Source organism: Leptosomus discolor, chromosome 1 (genome assembly GCF_034619465.1).
Source record: "Leptosomus discolor isolate bLepDis1 chromosome 1, bLepDis1.hap2, whole genome shotgun sequence".
In the NCBI taxonomy this organism is placed as follows: domain Eukaryota; kingdom Metazoa; phylum Chordata; class Aves; order Leptosomiformes; family Leptosomidae; genus Leptosomus; species Leptosomus discolor.
The window spans coordinates 135004627-135022601 of NC_141391.1; the positions used below are offsets into that span (position 1 = coordinate 135004627).

A 17975-nucleotide genomic window follows, 5' to 3' on the forward strand; every position below is an offset into this window, starting at 1 on the left:
CCCTGTCTCTGCCACTCACTCGGATTTCCAGGGAGGCTTCTGTGAAGGTGGTAGTGTCTATGGAAAACCAGGATTGTCCCTGCTCATCTGTAGTGTAATTCCCACTGTATCTGTCTCCATCCACAGAAATCGTGATGGTTTCATTGGCAATTGGAGCACCAGTGCCATCTACCAGCTTCACCTAACAGAGAAAAAATAGGTTTCAGACTTGAAATCGAAAACAATTCCTAAGTCCTAAACCCCATTCCCTCTTTTCCTCCTTGCCAGGCAGGAGGTTTCTTTATGGAGAATGACAAAAGACATGAATGTGGAAATGTGTGAGATGAGTCCTGAGTTGTCTGAGGCAGCAACTGAGAAAATTCTCAGCAAAATAATCTGATTGGCCCAGGGAAATTATCTGACAGGGCCTTAAATTCCTCAGTAAGTTTTAATTCCCCTGGCCAGCCTCATTTCGGACCTTCACCAGGTATCATCAACCTCTTGGTCCATGAACTCTAAGTTCAGGCTTATGCCTTGCCCCGGTCCTTGATTAAAGCTATATTGGAGGTAGACCTTCACTCAGCTCTTTCTCCTGCTGCTCCCATCTGGTTAACTGGACTTCATTGGTTGAGCTCAGCCCTGACTCATCTTCTGACATTGTCTGGTGGTCATGAGACTGTTGATGGAACCTGTTACTGTCACCACTCCTTCTCTATTCAGTCTGGTTGGGTACTGTGGGACTGTGCCCTTGTTGATGAGGTCACCACACCTACCTGTGTTGTGGTCACCTTTTGTACCTGGATAATGTTCCCTTGTGGAATAGCCCATGCTTAATGCTCCTCAATGTTATTCTCATGTGTCAGAACAAGGGGCCTTCTATTCTGTACTGGGGTGACTGCCAGGAAGTTCAGAGCCATGTGTCTATTAGAGTGCCTCAACTGTCAGTAATTCATCTGGCTGTGCGAAGGCAGAGGAAGGTGGACCATGTCATCTGCTATTCAACCTGATGGGATTATGCACTTGTGAGTTTGCTATGCCATTCACTGTCCAGGGTCTCAGAAGTCCCCTACCCTCCCAAAGAGTGGGATCCCTGGTCTGTACTGAGAGTCCAGCAGGTCAAAGCTGATTTTGCTCATGATGGATGTGATTCCACAGGAGCCTGTTCCAGTCATCTCTATTCCTGAGAAAGAGTACAGCAAGGAGGGATTATTAATGACTAGCAGCATTTCTAGATATGTTATTCCACCTCTCATCTTTGCCAGGACCTCCTGTTGTGGCCTGCTATTACTTTGTCTTCTCCGTTTGATACATACCTGTGCCATCTTCTGTGATCTTGCCTTGTACCTCAATGCTCATCTCATATCCCCTGCGCTGGAGCTGAAATATCTTGGTCCTTACTACACCAGAAACACACCCACGAGCGTCTGCCTAAGCACGGGATTAGAGAGAAAATTGGAATTCTATGACAATTTTGAGGTCTTGTGGGACAGGAACAGATACCCCAAACCTAACGTGCTTAACTTCTGTTCATGAAATCCCAGCCTTACATTCTAGGATTGTCACCAAGACCAGGACTTGTTCATAGCCTGTTTCCTAGTGTTTCATCCACATGTTTTCTGTGTTCTGTGAGGTATTTGACACTCAGTTCTCCAAGGCACACACTGGTTTCCTTGTTAACTCCCTCCTATCTTACTTCCGGTTTTCCTCCTGTTTATTCTGTTGTCTTCATTCTCTTCTTTGTTGCCCTTTCTCCCTTCTCCTGTGTTTGACCCATATACAATACCGCCTTCTCGTTTTCTCCTCATCTTCTTTGCTCTCTGCCAGTCCCTCCCACAGTCACAAAATAATTTCAGAGATTCTTTTCTCAGTTTGGGGATCACAGTTGCTAACTGAAGATTTGTCACTAGTTTCAATGAATTCAGGGTTTCAGTTCTGTTTCCAGTTTAATGACTCTCTTCTTAAGAATGTCGTCCTCTCCTTTTCACTAGACAGAGTGCTATCTCTGATGTCCTACTGTCTCCCAACAGTCACAGGTTTGGCCTCCCTTAGATAACATTGCGCATTACCCATAAGAAAGACCTCTATATTTTAATCTTGGGACTCACCTGCCTAGTGAATTCTTCGCACACAGCTTCTGCTTCTTTCCCATAACAATTTGAAGTGGAATGGGAAAACTTACGGCACACTTGGACATTCACCAAACCAGGTACAGGTTTCCCATAAGTGTACCTATAATCACAAAGTGTTGAACAATGTATTAGATGATGAGACAATCACTCAGTCACACTCAGAAACATCTCCTTAAAGACCTCTGTGGATGACTTCCTAATATTTCTTCTTAAATGCTGACTAATCTGATATTCTAATGGTTCTAATGATTACATTTCCATCATTTCCGTGGTGAGATTCTTCCATCATCCATCAGAATCTCTTCTAGGTGGGATCTTTCTGCAGGAATGTAGAAAAAGATTGTCTGTAGAAAATTATTTCAGCCAAGAGTATCCTTGTACCGCAAACAGCTGAGGGATCAGTGAAGAAGTAGAAAGGTAACCAGAGGCTCAGAAGGAGCAATTTATGAGTTAAAAATGAGAACACTGGGTTTGCACCACCTGTTTAAGTGATATCTGATCTGACATCTCTGAGTATTTGAGTGTTCAGGATCGGCAGAGAAGATTTAACTGAAGAAATGTAAAGACAGAAAGGGAAAATGTACAGCAAACTGTGAGGAGAGAGCTGCAAATTCATTTGACATCACCTTTTAAGGAACATAGAGAAGATCCTTCACTGACTTTTCAAGCCAAGTAGCAGGCTCAGGATTGACAGGCTGGAACAAGCCTACACTAGATGTCTGGGAAATGTACGAAAAGCCTTCCCCACCTCTTCTTTTGGTCCTCAGCAGAAAGGGGGAATGAAGGATGAGCAAGAGAGATTTACTCCAGCTCTGTGACTCACAGACCACAGACGGACACTGGAAGCTCCTTGTCCTTAATAGTGATCATCTTGGGCAGCTTCACCAGGACCTCGTACTTGGGCAACACTAAATGGGAGACAGAAAGTCTGATATGAGAAGAGTGAAGGAGAGCTGTGTACTACATAATAACCCAAACACTGAGCCAGGATCATCTTAATATCGCCTCTCTGTGGTCTTCTGTACAGCTCTGCTACCCCTTCCCTAGGTTTTCTCAGCCTTCACCACTGTTTGGGTCTAAAGTGAATTAAGGAGGGTTGTAGCCCTTACCTTCCCTGATTTGCAGCACATGCTCATGTGATCCCATTGGCACCAGACAGTTGTGTAGGGTACATATGCCCATTCATAAGGACATACTGTTCCTGTGTGTTGTGTTCCACGTTTCACAATGCATAATTTGCAACTAAGTCTTGGAGCAGCACATTCACCACCTTTGTAATTTACCACATTGAAATGGCTTGAATCATTGATTCTCTTGGCTGTTTCTTAGTGTTCTGGAGATCCCAGGTTGTTGTTACACTCACTAATATGTAGCATGTGAAATGGTCCTGCATGTCCAGACAGTTCTGGTGAATCTAACCAGACTCTCAGGTCTACATTTTCAACAATATAGAAACAAGGCAGCAACAAAACCCGATATAAAAGGTTGCAAGTAAAAGGCATATTTTGCTCCTGAGTATTAAGTTACATCCATTTTCCTATATTGAATTCTGCAACCATAAGCCCCCAATTACTCAAGCCCAGGACTGGACTGAAGAATGTAATGGCCTGCTTCCAGGCAGTGAACTTGAGATTTTTTTCACGGTGCAAGGAAATAAGAACAGGGAGGGTGTACACCCAGACCCAGGAACTGAAAAGCAACCCTCGGTTATAGAGTTTAGACATAAATTTGCCTGTAGGATGGGGGGCAAAACTCAGCATTTCAACCCCAGGGCACATTTCCTCAAAAGGCTGTAAGAGGACTAGCAACAGAGGAGATTAATGGGAATAAGACTAAAGAACAAATAAAAGAAAAATTAGTTTAGTGTGAGGCTAAGAGAGCGATATACATCTTTGATTTTGGGGGATATTCAGAATGACCTTTGTGGAAGGAAAGACAGCCCATCCATGACCATGGCAGGCTGAAGCTTGTAACCTGTTTTGTGTTAAAATTATTCGCCATGTTCATACTAGACACTGTGCCTGACTTAGAACTGAATAAGCCAGCTCCTGCTGACTTCAGTGACAATCTTCTTTGGGTCGCACCCTGCATATTCCAGAAACAGCAGATTCTGAGCAATGCATTGGGTTGTTCAGGCTCCATGTACAGCCAGCGGAAGCATGGGAGTGTGGAGCACGGACAAGAAGCCTCCTCAAATGCATACAGCCTAGCCAGAGTACATGTCTACAAAGACCTGTTAAGCTTTATTACAGAACCAGGGCTTAGAGTGCTCCCTGTGGCAGCACACTTCTGCTTACTCAGTCTCTACTACCAAACGGTTTTCATCTGCTTGTAACATTTGTGGAGCGTCTTTCTGCATACTGAAATTTTCTACCAAACACGTTTTCTAAGCTTTTGCAGAAATGAGGAAGAAGAGGAAAACCAGAGAGGACTAGAAATGGAGAAACAAGTGATCCCGATGATGAGAGGGGCAAAACAGGGTCACCAAAATATTGTCATCTCTTACTCAATATCTAGTGCTACTTGCAACAAGGCTTCTGGACTGAAAAGTGACTAAAAGTCAGCTGAAATTAGTGCCACAAGCCATGCACAGGAAGCCCGTCAGACCCTGTACTCACAAGAGCACTAAGAGCAAATACAAGCTCAGGCAGGTTGCAGAGATGCCTTAAAGCGAGCAACAACTTTTGATTCTTGGCACCTTCTGGGTCAGCCTCTCTGAATCCCATTGCCTATGTATTCAGTGCCTCCCTTCTCTATGCCATTCCCAGTAGATCCCAAACTGAGAGGTCAGAGTAAGACATTGCTGTCAGTCCCACTTGCAGCCCATACGTCCTCTCCTTACCATATTCCTCCACGCTGAAGAAGTGTTCCACATGGGACGAGAAGCTCTTCTGCACAACTATTTTGTATGAGCCCTGGATGGGGTCTGAGGTGAGGGGGAAGGAGAGCTGCGTAAGGCCAGTCTCTAGTTCCACCCCTTGCCACTGGTACACACGGTTCCTCTGTGGATCCTGCAGGTGAGGATAACTCAAGGTCACAAGGAGTCTCCCAGGGAGAGAGCTGTGGAGTGCCCATAGCACATACATCCCAGCTGGGAAATGTCTACCTGTAATTATTCAACAATCTGTGAGGATCTGTGAGCACTTACCTGTCAATTCTGCATAACTAGCAAGAAAGATTTTTAGCCCCCCTTAGCTCTATCTGCATGTTTACAAAGGATGGGGCCAGGAAGCTGGGAAAGACAGACTGGCAAGGTAACAAGACAAGGAGATAGATAGCAGAAGTAAGTAGAGCACAGGAAGAAAGGAGGAAAGTTTCAGTCTTCTTCACTTGCTATACAGCCTGCTAAAAGGTTTTTTCCATGCCCGGAATAGAGACTGTCTGAGCACCAGTGCATAATACGCAGGGGAATGAGACACCTGGTCTATCTATGGGACTGAGAAATGTACATGTATAAGAGTCCAAAGCTTGTGGTGGAGTAGGGGAGTGGGGACAGGAACAGAGGAAAGTGTATCCTACATATGTGCATCCAGCTGAGAGCTCTCGCTTCTTGTCTTTCCCCTCTCCTACTGCTGAAGCTGAAATCTCATCACTACTAGAGCTGCATATTGCTCATTATGAACTGACTACCAACAGGCTGTGCTCCAAATTCAACAGCTCAGACCCAAATTTCTTGTAGAAGTCACTGAACCAGCACAGTGGTGCTGCTTAATCTGATGCACCCTTCTCAGGCTCCTCAGCAGGATGGTTGATGTTTACAGTCTTTCATTTTCTGCCTGCTTTTTGCATTGTACTTCGGGTGTCAGCAAAAGTCTATTTACTCTAGATAGGTATGCAACTCCAGGTATGTGACTGTGTGCATTTACTTCACTGAGATTTTATCTCAGGGCTTAGGGAAAAGGGGATTGAATGACATCCCCCAGTTGGAGGTCACTGGTCAAGGGGCAGAAGAGGAGGCCTTCTTACCAAGAAGCACATTGGGAGGAAGGCACAGTCAGTAAAACACATCCCATGGCTCTGACCAAATCTTATTCATCATCACTTTTCAACTCTGCTGAAAAGTTCACCACTTATTGTGAGGGACACAATCGTGCTTCCTTGGAAGAGGAATTCAAGAAAATGTTTACAGCTAGGCTTGAGAACTTGTTGTTTCTGTGATGTATTTATAGGGAAGGCCTGAAAGTCAGTTTGTTTGCTTTTCCTCAGAAAGGGTTTTTTTTTAAAAAAAATTGCAGAAGCAATAGTTCAGGATAATAGTTCAGAAATACTAGACTCATACTAACTGCTGCTTTTGTGTTGCTGACTACATTAAGTTAGTGACATTAAGGGTGTGGACTGATGGTCATTTATTTCCTTAGAACTGCTATGGACTGTTTCTGGCCCACGTTCTGCCTCCCCTGTTATGACAACACCCCCAGCTCTAGAGAGAGACAGTGCAGAATGGAGACAGCAAGCAGTAGTGAGGTTACCCTGCTTTATTGGGGGGGCTAGACTAAATGATTTCCAGAGGTCCCTTCCAACTCCTACCAGTCTGTGATTCTGTGGTTTTGTAATGACAGGACCCATAATCATGCAAATTGACTAAAGATTTGTGCACACTGATTTCAACTCTCTTTGTGCTGCTATCATGGCTTCAGGGTCTTTCCCATCAGTTTTCCTTTAGAAAATGTCCCAGATAACAATTGTAAAATATGGTTTCTCAGATGAAAATGAGTACTTGAATCATTGACAGAAACATTCTTCCTATTAACTTTTATCTGTCACTGAAGTTCAACTGTTTAAAAGAAAACAGACAAAAAGGGAGTGCTTGGGAAGACAGGGGACGTCTACTTACATAATTTTGTTTTTTTCAGTTTTGCTAGTTTGTTTAATGCAGTTCTGTGGTTTCAACCACACTTGGCAGACAGAAAATCTTGGTTCTGCTTGGGAAGAGGAATAAGCCATTCTGATATGACCTCTAGGCAAGTGTAATTCTATTCACAGCATGGCTTGCACTGATTAGCTATTTTGTTCCTACAGCACATTCCCCACTCAAAGACCCGTTGTTGGAACTTATTTTGATGTCCAACTACTCTGCCTTCCTTTACACAAAGGAAAAAGGTCATGCACCCATGTTTTTTCCCTTGCACCTTCGCCTGAAATCACCACTGCTGGAGACTACTACCTCTGTGTCTGCACAGCCTGCTGAAATAATAGACATGTAATCATCCACTCACCTGAACATAGACAAATGGGAACTGTGGGAAAAGAACAAAAGAAAATCAGCATTAGAAATACTAGTTATGTATGGACAGAAGTAATTTCCCGATTAGGACTGAAGGGCAGAAGAACAACCTTCTATGAAGTCATTTGGCTTCCTCCTTTTCTGTACTTTCTCTATTTCCTTAGTTCTTGATGGTTAAGGGTATATCTATAATATTTTAGAACCCAAACTTTTTGTCTTACCACAGTATGATAACGTGATGAAGAGTTTTCAAAGAACTTGTCTGCATGTGCAACTGATTGTCAAATAAACTAAAAGGTGGACTTACACCCCTGATCAGTTGCTTGAAACCTAGTCCTTGTCATGCTGCTCTCTCTGCCTCTAAACATGTGGCTACACCCACTGCCAGAAACAACTGCACATCTGTCACAATGGTAATTTGTCCCACTCATTTTTTCAGTAATGCAATCCCTGCTACACGCTTAGCCACATACATGCCTTTGCAAATCTGGTTTTAAACATCTATATCTTTTTGAAAAAGGGGATATGTTTCTCAGTCAATAGAGACAGGTGGAGTGTGTCCCAGGACAGTATATGGAATGGGTCAAGGATGGTGTGAGTAAGAAAGGATCATACGCTTTAAATGCTGTCTTCAGTGGTTCTGGATGGTGGCAATTAATGGTGTTAATTGGGAATTAAGCCTCGTGGTTAACAACAAGGAATTTTGGCTCTACCTTTTCATTCAGTGGGTAGAAGTCTTTGTCCAGTGAGACGATCCGAAACAGAACTGAAGTGTGTAACAGAAAAGAAGGAAATTCCACTGTTAAATTTGTAGCCATTACCAGGAAATGTCAGTATTTCACTAATTTATGATTCAGTTTCATTCTACAGATCAACAGGCTCTGAATTGAGATCTCAAAGTTATGGAAGCAATGACTTCAGGCTCTTTCTCTTGCAGATGGTGAGAGGCAGATAAATTTTGAAGGATAATCAGGTCTTGGCTGAGCTGAATTGTCCCTTGGGAATGCCTGTTGTGCTTTGTTGACTCAGGTGCAGCCAAGGGAGACTATATTTTGGAGTCATTCCAGATTCGTGCCTCTAGTTGAGTAGAATGACTCTGAGCCTGTGCCTACATCTGGCTGAGATGTTGTGCCTGGAGGATGGAGAATAGTAATGATGAAGATACCTCATGCCCTAGATCTCAGCTGACTGAAATAAGATTTACTGAGTACTTTAACTCCCCCTATGAAGAAGTCTAAAAACTTTAATTAAAGTATGGGGCTTCTGGGGAACGAAGCCCATAAGTTTTTCTGCTGTCAGTGTTACCCATACCTGTCTGTCCGGGCTTGTAGATGGGTTTGTCTGTCTGGATGAAAACCAAGCTCTCAGAATTCTGGACCAGCACTGACTTGCGGCTCCTGAACTGCAGTGTCACCCCCTTCACCATCACAGTGAGAAATGCCATTGATGTGCTGTTGGATTTTGGAAGCTAAGGAAAATTAAAAAGATAACTGCTTTACTGATTCATCCCATTGCATTAAGCCTTTGAAAAATGGAGTACTACCTAGGTCCGAAAGTTCCCTAAAGGGACACCAAAGCAAGAATAAAACATGATTTTCTGATATGAACTTAGAGGACTTGTCTTGCCAGTCTCAAGAAAATCTTTTTCCTTCAGGTATTGTTGCAATGATAGATCTTCTCAATTTCTTTGAGTTTTCTCCATGTTGCTTCTTCCTCTCCTTCCAATACTGGAAGCCTTTTCCCCTCTTTCATTTATACACTTTCCTTAGAAAATATTAAATCTGATCTTGTTCCATCCTATGATTTATCAAACTGGAAATCAACCCATATTCATTATTTGGAGGTGGGACCAGTTGCTTACATTACTCACCAACCACCTTTCTACAGGAAACAATAATGAATAATCTCCAGGAGACAAATGACCTCTCAGACCTCACTGTCTTTAACCACTCCCCAACTTCTACAGTTCTCATTCCACTTTGCTTTTTTTTCCTCTGAGGCTTACACAGATCAAAAAATCGTGGGGTATGTTCTCTCAGTCAAAGTTCTAGGATGAAGGACCACAAAAGAGTTCTCTAAGCCCTGCATGCACAGAAATATTATGTGGGACACAGAATTTGACAATGGTGGAAAATAATTCCTCATTAGGCTACCACAGTCAATTTTCCACATCAGATTCATTTTTTGTTTGGTTTAGCTTAGAAGTCTCTGATTGCAACGTACCTTGTTTCTCATTTCTGGACTGTTTAGATCTGCTACACCACATCAATAAACACAAGGGATCATCCTGTGAGGATGAGATACTCACAAAGAAAGGGATACAGGTGAACAAGTCCTTCTCTGATACCACATCATCAATCAAGCTCCTGTTTTCCCCTTGATACTCGAGTGTGGCACTCAGCGTCACAGACTCATTCAGGTGGGTCAGCTGAACACAGACTTTCTCAGGAGAATCAGTGTGTATCAGAAAAGGCAGTAGCACCATATACTGCCTAGGAAGAGAGGGAAGCAAAATCAGAAGGATCAGAAATGTGAAACAGTTTTAAGGAAAGAGTATTAAGTGAAAGGAAATTAACAAATCAGCATGCCTAATCCATTACTGTCCCTGTGAATTGCAGCGCATATACACATGATTATTCATTTTATTTTGGGTTTATACACATTGAACTGCCTAACTAATTAGCATAAAAGCAGGCAAATGCTTATAGAGGAAGGAACAATTTCTATGCTAATAAGGAGTCCTTTACAAAAGATGTTTTGTTCAGCTTCACAGCAGGGAGTAAGGATGGTGTGAAAGGTGCCAGGCTGTTGATAGATTTTTGTATATCCCACAATCTCCTATTGAGACGCAAAGCTAAAAAAGGTTGAAAATTCAGCAGGTTTAGGGTTGAAAAAACTACTGACTTGTCTGTCTGATCCTGTATTTTGCTATCCGAGTTTCCAAATCCTCCTCATGCTGAGTGAAAATGTGAGTGCTTGCAGTTTGGGACCTTATTAAGATGAGCACACAAAGGAATTCAGAGAGTAACTTTTTATTGCAACACAAATCCACTTGTGTCTTCAAAGAGCTTTTGACCCTCACAAGTGCCCTCACAAAAGACTCTTAAACTAGAGTGCCATCCAATAAAAGGGATTGTTTTACTAATTTTTTACTAATAAATCAAATTATTAATTCTGACCTGGATTAATTGGTTAAAAGATAGAACACAGAGGGTAGGAACCAGTGAAAATCTCCAGTCTGCATTGGGACCCCTGTTGTTCAGTACACTTCTAAATGACCTCGGAAATACAATTTTCTGATAATTGTCTAGGGTGGGAAAATACCTAAAACTGACTTACATATTTGTGGAAAACTTTTATCATATGGCGCGATTGTGTAGCAAAAATGGCAAATGAACTGTTCATAAAGGGAAAATAATCAATAGAGGAAGAAAAAAATTACCCCAATAGTATATAAGCTATTGTGTATATGCTGTATCACTGAGTGGGTTAATACCACTCAGACATGAGCGTTGTTCATCACTCTTGGAAAATTCTCATTCACTGATAAGTAACAAATGGGCTGGAGGGAAGTGTTCAGAAAGCAACAGAGGAGAAATCAGAACACATTGTTTTGCTGTTGTATAATTGCAAGGTATTTCCACATCTCACATGTGGCATGCATTTAAAAAGATTTAGCAGAAAAGATTCAGTGAAAGATGGCAGAGATTATCTGAAATCTGGAATGATTTCCATAGGAAGAGACACTACATAGAGTAAGACTCTTCAGTTTGGAAAAAGGCATGACAGAAAGCTATGAAGTCAAGATGTGCACAAAAGAAAGTATGGCTTGTTCATCACTTGTAACAACATGTGCAATACACACCAGGTGAAAATATTAAGCATCTGGCTTAAAACCAGAAAGGAGGAGAAACTTTTTCACTAATGTGCAAAATTAAACTGAGGAACCTAATGCTACCAGGTGCTGCAAAATCCAAACGCACAATTCTAGTATGGCCAGCCTATGGCTCCTGAGCCTTCTAGTGCTCTCAAGCAGTGATAGACAGCAGCCGACTGTCCTTCCCTGGGTGAGGAACAAAAGAGGCCAGCAGATGCCACTGAGTTGGGTAATTAGGGCCTTAATTCAGCCAAATGCAGGCCCTTAAAAGAAGCTGTCACTCCTCACCTGCTAGAAACTCTCCAAGGTATACCATGTCTGCCCTGTGGCACCAGCTACATAATATTTGGTATGAGGCTCATAAGGGGCAAGATCAGCTACTCCTGATATGAAGGTTATTAAAAATGTCCTAGGTAAATTCATTGCCCAGAAGTGGCTAGAAAGCAGCTAGAAAGTGTAATCCCTGCCACACTAAGACCTTGAACCTCTGGTAGAAGTTCCATAAGGCTACAACAGATGGGAAACTCATTTCTACAGTACTTGCCTTGCTCCTCTCTGTGTCCCTCAGCACCTACAACTGACCACCAATGCAGACAGAATACAGAGCCAATTTAATCCTTTGGTCTGATGCTGGACCATTTTTATGAGTCTGGTATTCCTTTTTTCCCTGTGCACATTCACAGCCAGATGCAGCAGCAGGAGGTTCTGGTGGCAATTCTGTCTGCAGGGTATATTAATCACTGTATGCATGGGATGAAATCTGTGGTCAGGATTGCTCATACCACTTTTCCATGGGCTTCGACTGGGGAAGGCTAATGTACACCTTGCCAGATGGTGCCAGCCTTGGAGAAAAAGATAGTTGGGCCCATCCAGAGATACATTATTGCCTGAGCTCTGAGCTTCTGGGAAATCCTAAAGCTACTGTGGAGGCAATGGGACCCAGGCAGTACCTTCACTTCCCTCACCACCAGGCAACTGGATAAAGTGTGGCAAGGAGCCAGACGGCAACTCTGATCAGTCCGTGCTGCTGCAGAAGCAATGACAGGAGGGAGCTCCAGCCACCCAGGGAGTGACTTACAGCTTGTGACTATCGGCTTGCTCCAGTGCTCCCCTTCCTCCACAGCCTTCTCACCACAGCTTCACTGCATGCCTGCTTCCCCTAATTTCATTTCCCCTGCCCCCCATCAGCGGCACTGGCAATGACTCTAACATCCAGTGTATGGAAGGGACACTGTGACCTAGTTCATGGGGAATTTGGCCTCATTCCTCTTCCTGTTCACTGTTCTGCTGAAACTCTGGCCAACACGCAGAACTTCCACCTACGCCAGCTTCCCTGCCTGTAAAGGGTCTGCATGGCAAGGTTTTGGTAGTGGGGGGGGGGGGGGTGTTACAGGGGTGGCTTCTGTACGAAGCTGCTAGAAGTTTCCCCTATGTCAGATATAGCCAGTGACAGCTGGCTTTAAGACAGACCCGCCGCTGGCCAAGGCCGAGCCAACCAGCAACAGCATTTTTCGCCTCTGTGATAACGTATTTAAGAGAGTGGAAAAAGTTGTTGCGCAGCAGGAATTGCAGCGAGTGAGAGGAGTGAGAATATGTGAGAGAAACATCCCGCAGACACCAAGGTCAGTGAAGAAGGAGGGGGAGGAGATGATGCAGGCGCTGGAGCAGCAATTCCCCTGCGGCCTGTGGTGAAGACCATGGTGAAGCAGGCTGTCCCCCTGCAGCCCATGGGCGGTGGAGCAGACGACTGCCTACACCCCGTGGAGGGCCCCCATGCCGGAGTAGGTGGATACCTGAAGGAAGCTGTGACCCCGTGGGAAGCCTTCACCAGAGCAGGCTCCTGGCAGGACCTGTGGCCTGTGGAGAGAGAGAAGCCCACGCTGGAGCAGGTTTGCTGCCAGAGACCCCATGAGGGGGGCTCACGCTGGAGCAGTCAGTTCCTGAAGGACTGCACACCATGGAGGAGACCCACGCTGGAGCAGTTCATGAAGGACTGAACCCGTGGGAAGACTCACATTGGAGAAGTCATGGAGGACTTTCTCCTGTGAGGGGGACCCCACATTGGAGCAGGGCAAACGTGTGAGGAGTCCTCCCCCTGAGGAGGAAGAAGCGGCAGAAAACAACAGTGTGATGAACTGACCCCAACCCCCATTCCCTGTTTTCCCCCTGTGCCGCTGGGGGGGAGGAGGGAGGAAAATCGGGATCAAAGTTATGCCCGGGCAAGGAGGAAGGGGTGGGGGGAAGGTGTTTTAAGATTTGGTTTTATTTTTCATTACTCCTCTCTGAGTTAATTGACAATAAATCACATTTTCCTTTAATCAAGTCTGTTTTGCCCATGATGGTAAATGTTGAGTGATCACAGCCTTTTGGCCCGTGGAGAGAGAGAAGCCCCACCTCTGTGAATCACGTATTTAAGAATTATCATTAAAATTCACATTTATCACACAAACTTCACTCAACATCAACACAAGAACAACAAAAAAAATTCCCCACACCAAAATTAAATTAACTTCATCAAAACACCAAACCGAAGTGGACAATTCACACACAGTCCACCCCTTGGCCTTTCACCACAGTTACAACATTAATTTCACATAATCATTCCGCTTTCTGAAATCATTGCATCCATGTTTTGCCCATCACTTCTCCCAGTTATCTCATATTCTTCGTGCCCCACATTGGGTGCCAAAAAGACTGTGATGGGTTGACCCTGGCCAAAATGCCAAGTGCCCACCAAAGCCACTCTATCACTCTCCCCTCTTAAATGGACAGGAGAGAGGAGAGAAAAAAAAATAACAACAGGCTTGTGGGGCTGAGATAAGAACAAGGAGATCACTCAGCATTTAGCGTCACGGGCAAAACAGACTCGATTAAAGGAAAATGTGATTTATTGTCAATTAACTCAGTGAGGAGTAATGAGAAATAAAACCAAATCTTAAAACTCCTTCCCCCCACCCCTCCCTTCTTTCCAGGCTTAACTTTGATCCTGATTTTCTCTCCCTCCTCCCCCCAGCGGCACAAGGGGGGAAACAGGTGATGAGGGTTGAGGTCAGCTCATCACACTGTTGTTTTCTGCCACTCCTTCCTCCTCAGGGGGAGGACTCCTCACACGTTTGCCCTGCTCCAATGTGGGGTCCCCCTCACAGGAGAAAGTCCTCCATGACTTCTCCAGTGTGAGTCTTCCCACGGGTTCAGTTCTTCATGAACTGCTCCAACGTGGGTCTCCTTCATGGTGTGCAGTCCTTCAGGAACCGACTGCTCCAGCGTGAGCCCCCCTCACAGAGTTTCTGGCAGCAAACCTGCTCCAGCGTGGGCTTCTCTCTCTCCATGGGCCACAGGTCCTGCCAGGAGCCTGCTCTGGTGCAGGCTTCCCACAGGTTCACAGCTTCCTTCAGGCATCCACCTACCACAGCGTAGGGGCCCTCCATGGGGTGTAGGCAGTCATCTGCTCCACCACCCATGGGCTGCAGGGGGACAGCCTGCTTCACCATGGTCTTCATCACAGGCCGCAGGGGAATTGCTGCTCTGGCGCCTGCAGCATCTCCTCCCCCTCCTTCTTCACTGACCTTGGTGTCTGCGGGATGTTTCTCTCACATATTCTCACTCCTCTCACTCGCTGCAATTCCTGCTGCGCAACAACTTTTTCCACTCCCTTAAATACGTTATCACAGAGGCGAAAAATGCTGTTGCTGGTTGGCTCAGCCTTGGCCAGCAGCGGGTCTGTCTTAAAGCCAGCTGTCACTGGCTATATCTGACACAGGGGAAACTTCTAGCAGCTTCGTACAGAAGCCACCCCTGTAACCCCCCCCTGCTACCAAAACCTTGCCATGCAGACCCGTTACTTCGCCTTTGAAACCAGGATATCCAATACGATGCTCACAGGCCTCCCATTAGCTGTTTTGAGATGTGTTGGTGAAGAGCTAGGTGAATTAAAGTACTATGCGAGCTTTAAGTAACTTGGGTCAGAAAGGCCCAAGACATGTATAGGCATTCCAGGACCAAAAGCATCTGGGCTGCCAAAAGAGACCTCAGCAGACTCCCTGCATGCAATAAGCTCTTCTGACAACAGAGTCAGAAGCAGGCATTAAGGAGGGACAGGAGGCCCTAGAGAAGGTGTCTGAGGCAAAAATAATGGGTTTGTCTATATGGGGAAGGTAATACTCTAGCTTAAGGTGGACTAATTTCTGTATATTGACTCTCAGCTACTTCCAAGAACAAACACCCAACCAAAGAAGGCAGTGATTTTCGTCAGCTCCATCAGTCCAAATTCATACCTGCCAATTCAAGTGCCATCACGACCTTGCATTGCTGACTATATGCAGTGTATTGCCAAGTATGTACACTGCATTGTAAAATTGCTTGCATGCACAACCACATATCAGAATAGAAAAACAATACCTCTTGTTGGATTTTTCCAGAAGAGACCCAGAGCAAGGAAAAAAAAATCTTGCTGTCAGTATTTTACAGCATCACAAAATTTTTGGTTGCAAGGGACCTCTGGATGTCTTAAGCCCAAGTTCGCTCCTGGAACAGGATTGTTGCAAAGGACTCCATAGATAGAGTTTCCACTATTTCTCTGGGTCACCTGTTCCAGTGCTGCACCAACTTGGTGAATAAATTTTTTCCTAATATGTAATCTGAACCTTAATGGTGTCTCCTGTGCAGCTGGCCACATCTGAAACAGAAATAGCAGCAACTGCTGCTGCTCAGAGAAGTGATTTCCCTACTTGCACAGGGCGCAGTAAACAAGTTTTGGTTGTAAGCTTCATTTTGTCTTCAGTTCAAGAGTGGCTTCTCTTCTGTGTTGTACACAGCACTGATCTACCCTGCAGCACTTAAAACAGAATCACTACCCTCATACTACAAGGCAATTCACTGCTCAGACTCCACTGCCTCCCTGGTTGGCTCCTATCTTCATTCTATGAATCACAGCTACACCTCTCTCCCCCACCTGTCTCAGCCCTTCATCCTTCTCCCTTCCCAAAGTGGTGCTCAGATCAGGGACAAAGAGCAGCATGTTGCTCATACGAGGAGAGGTCTGAGCAGGACGGATTAATTTCCTCTCCCCTACCCAAGATCAGGGATGAATTAAGATTATTTAATCATAATTACTTAATTACATCAGGCTACTGGAGGGAGACCGGAGCCCTCTGCCTGACTCCAAAGCAGACTTGGCTGGCTGATCTATCCCAGAAGCACCCAAACAGGGCAGATGAATGAGGGTACAGTGTGAGCTAAAGGTCCTTCAGTCTGAGCCAACCACCACTTCACTTCGGACCATACAGTAAGCAGCAGCAGTAATGCTGCACCTTCTCCTACAGCTGCTAGCACTACCACAGTGCTTGTGGGCATGAAATCTCTGTAGCAAGCATTATGAGACCTGCATTGGTGAGAACTGCACTTCTGTCAGCACAGCAAAAGGCACAGAGTAAGTGACAGCAGCCGGGGTCTGAAGAGGGAGGCTGCTCCAGTCCAGTCTAGAGGCTCCAGAGCAACTCTCTATGATAGGTGAGGCTCGGGTGGGGATGCCAGACTCCAGTCAGCCGGTGCCATCCCGGGCTGCCCCTCTCTTCAGGGGCCTCAGACATGCTGCTGGTCTGCAGAGCCCTGAGGTGGATGCCCCAGGGCAGGGTGCCAGCACCAGGCTCTGCTCCAGAGGAAGAGAATCTAGGTCACAGATTCTCTTCAGGAACAAGTACATCTGATGCTGCCAAGGGAAACAAACTGGCTTGAAAGAAACAGGAGAAAGTGCAGCAAGCCCACTTGAAAGCAACAGGAGAACAGGGAGAAATAACTCAGTGACTGACACAAGGATACTACAGGAATGGTAAGTACATGGATTCTGGCATCATGCCTACAAAATCCTACAAGAAACTGAACATTTCTAGGCAGGAATATACTTAGCCAGAATATTGTGAGGATCCAAGGCTGGACTAGCAGGCAGCTGCAGGGCAGGAGTGTGGGCACTGATAGAGCTGGGGGGGGGGGGTGGTACAAGGGCTGGGCAACCAGAGGGTTGCAAGATGGGAGTGGGGAGCACTGGCAGAGCTGTGCAGGAAGATCAGGGCTTGGCTAGCAGTGGGATACAGGGAAGAAGTGGAAGAAGCTGGCACACCTGTTTGACAGAAAGGAAGAAGACTGAAAGAAAAAAGGAGCACTAAGATCTCCCTCCCCCCTCCACATGTGCAGCTTACGGTTCTGTGGTTGGAGAGGTATTTCCAGGAAGGAAGAACAGGAGAAGAATGAAGATGTTTGGTTTGCTGGGCAGCCTGTCCTTCCCCATGGTGCAGAGCAGGTCGTGGTGAGTCAAGCAGACACCCAGCCTGGTTCGGTGCTGCTGTTTTCTTGCACCTTGTAATTCCTTTCCACTCTCTGCTGGGTCAGCCTCTTTATAACTGCTCTCTGCAAACAGCCCAGGGGCTGGAGGAGATAAGGGCTGGGGGCCAGAACACATTCGGAAATAGGGAGAGGCTGTAAGGAGGAGCTGGAACAGAGGGACAATATTTGGCCAGAGACTTTCCAAGTGGGGGAAGGGTATTTATTGGATAGTACTTATATTAGAAATCTTTGAATGATTCATACCTCACTTTCTTTAACCCATCAGAAATCCACTATGTTGGGGAAATGAACTATGTTCAACACAGCGCAATATTCCCTGTGGGCAGCATCCAATCACAGCACTCTGATGTGGGGTACTGTGATCTTTTGAAGCCAAAAGCCAGGTTTATAGGTATTTTAAGAACAATAGGAAACCCACAGACAGAAA

General features: G+C 45.2%; 1 protein-coding gene across 1 annotated transcript in view; it reads right to left on the reverse strand.

Annotated features, from left to right (window-relative positions):
- The window catches only part of LOC104340303 (alpha-2-macroglobulin), a 41158-nt gene extending 23495 nt beyond the window's left edge, over positions 1–17663 (reverse strand). The window contains exons 1-11 of the mRNA XM_086460914.1: positions 17404–17663; positions 9641–9824; positions 8644–8800; positions 8046–8098; positions 7325–7345; positions 4951–5119; positions 2932–3016; positions 2085–2208; positions 1293–1407; positions 1050–1159; positions 20–181 (exon numbers count right to left, since the gene is read on the reverse strand). Of these exons, the coding sequence (XP_086317040.1) occupies positions 20–181; positions 1050–1159; positions 1293–1407; positions 2085–2208; positions 2932–3016; positions 4951–5119; positions 7325–7345; positions 8046–8098; positions 8644–8800; positions 9641–9824; positions 17404–17663 (1440 nt within the window). The remainder of the gene's footprint in view (positions 1–19; positions 182–1049; positions 1160–1292; positions 1408–2084; positions 2209–2931; positions 3017–4950; positions 5120–7324; positions 7346–8045; positions 8099–8643; positions 8801–9640; positions 9825–17403) is intronic.
- Positions 17664–17975: the final 312 nt, after the last annotated feature.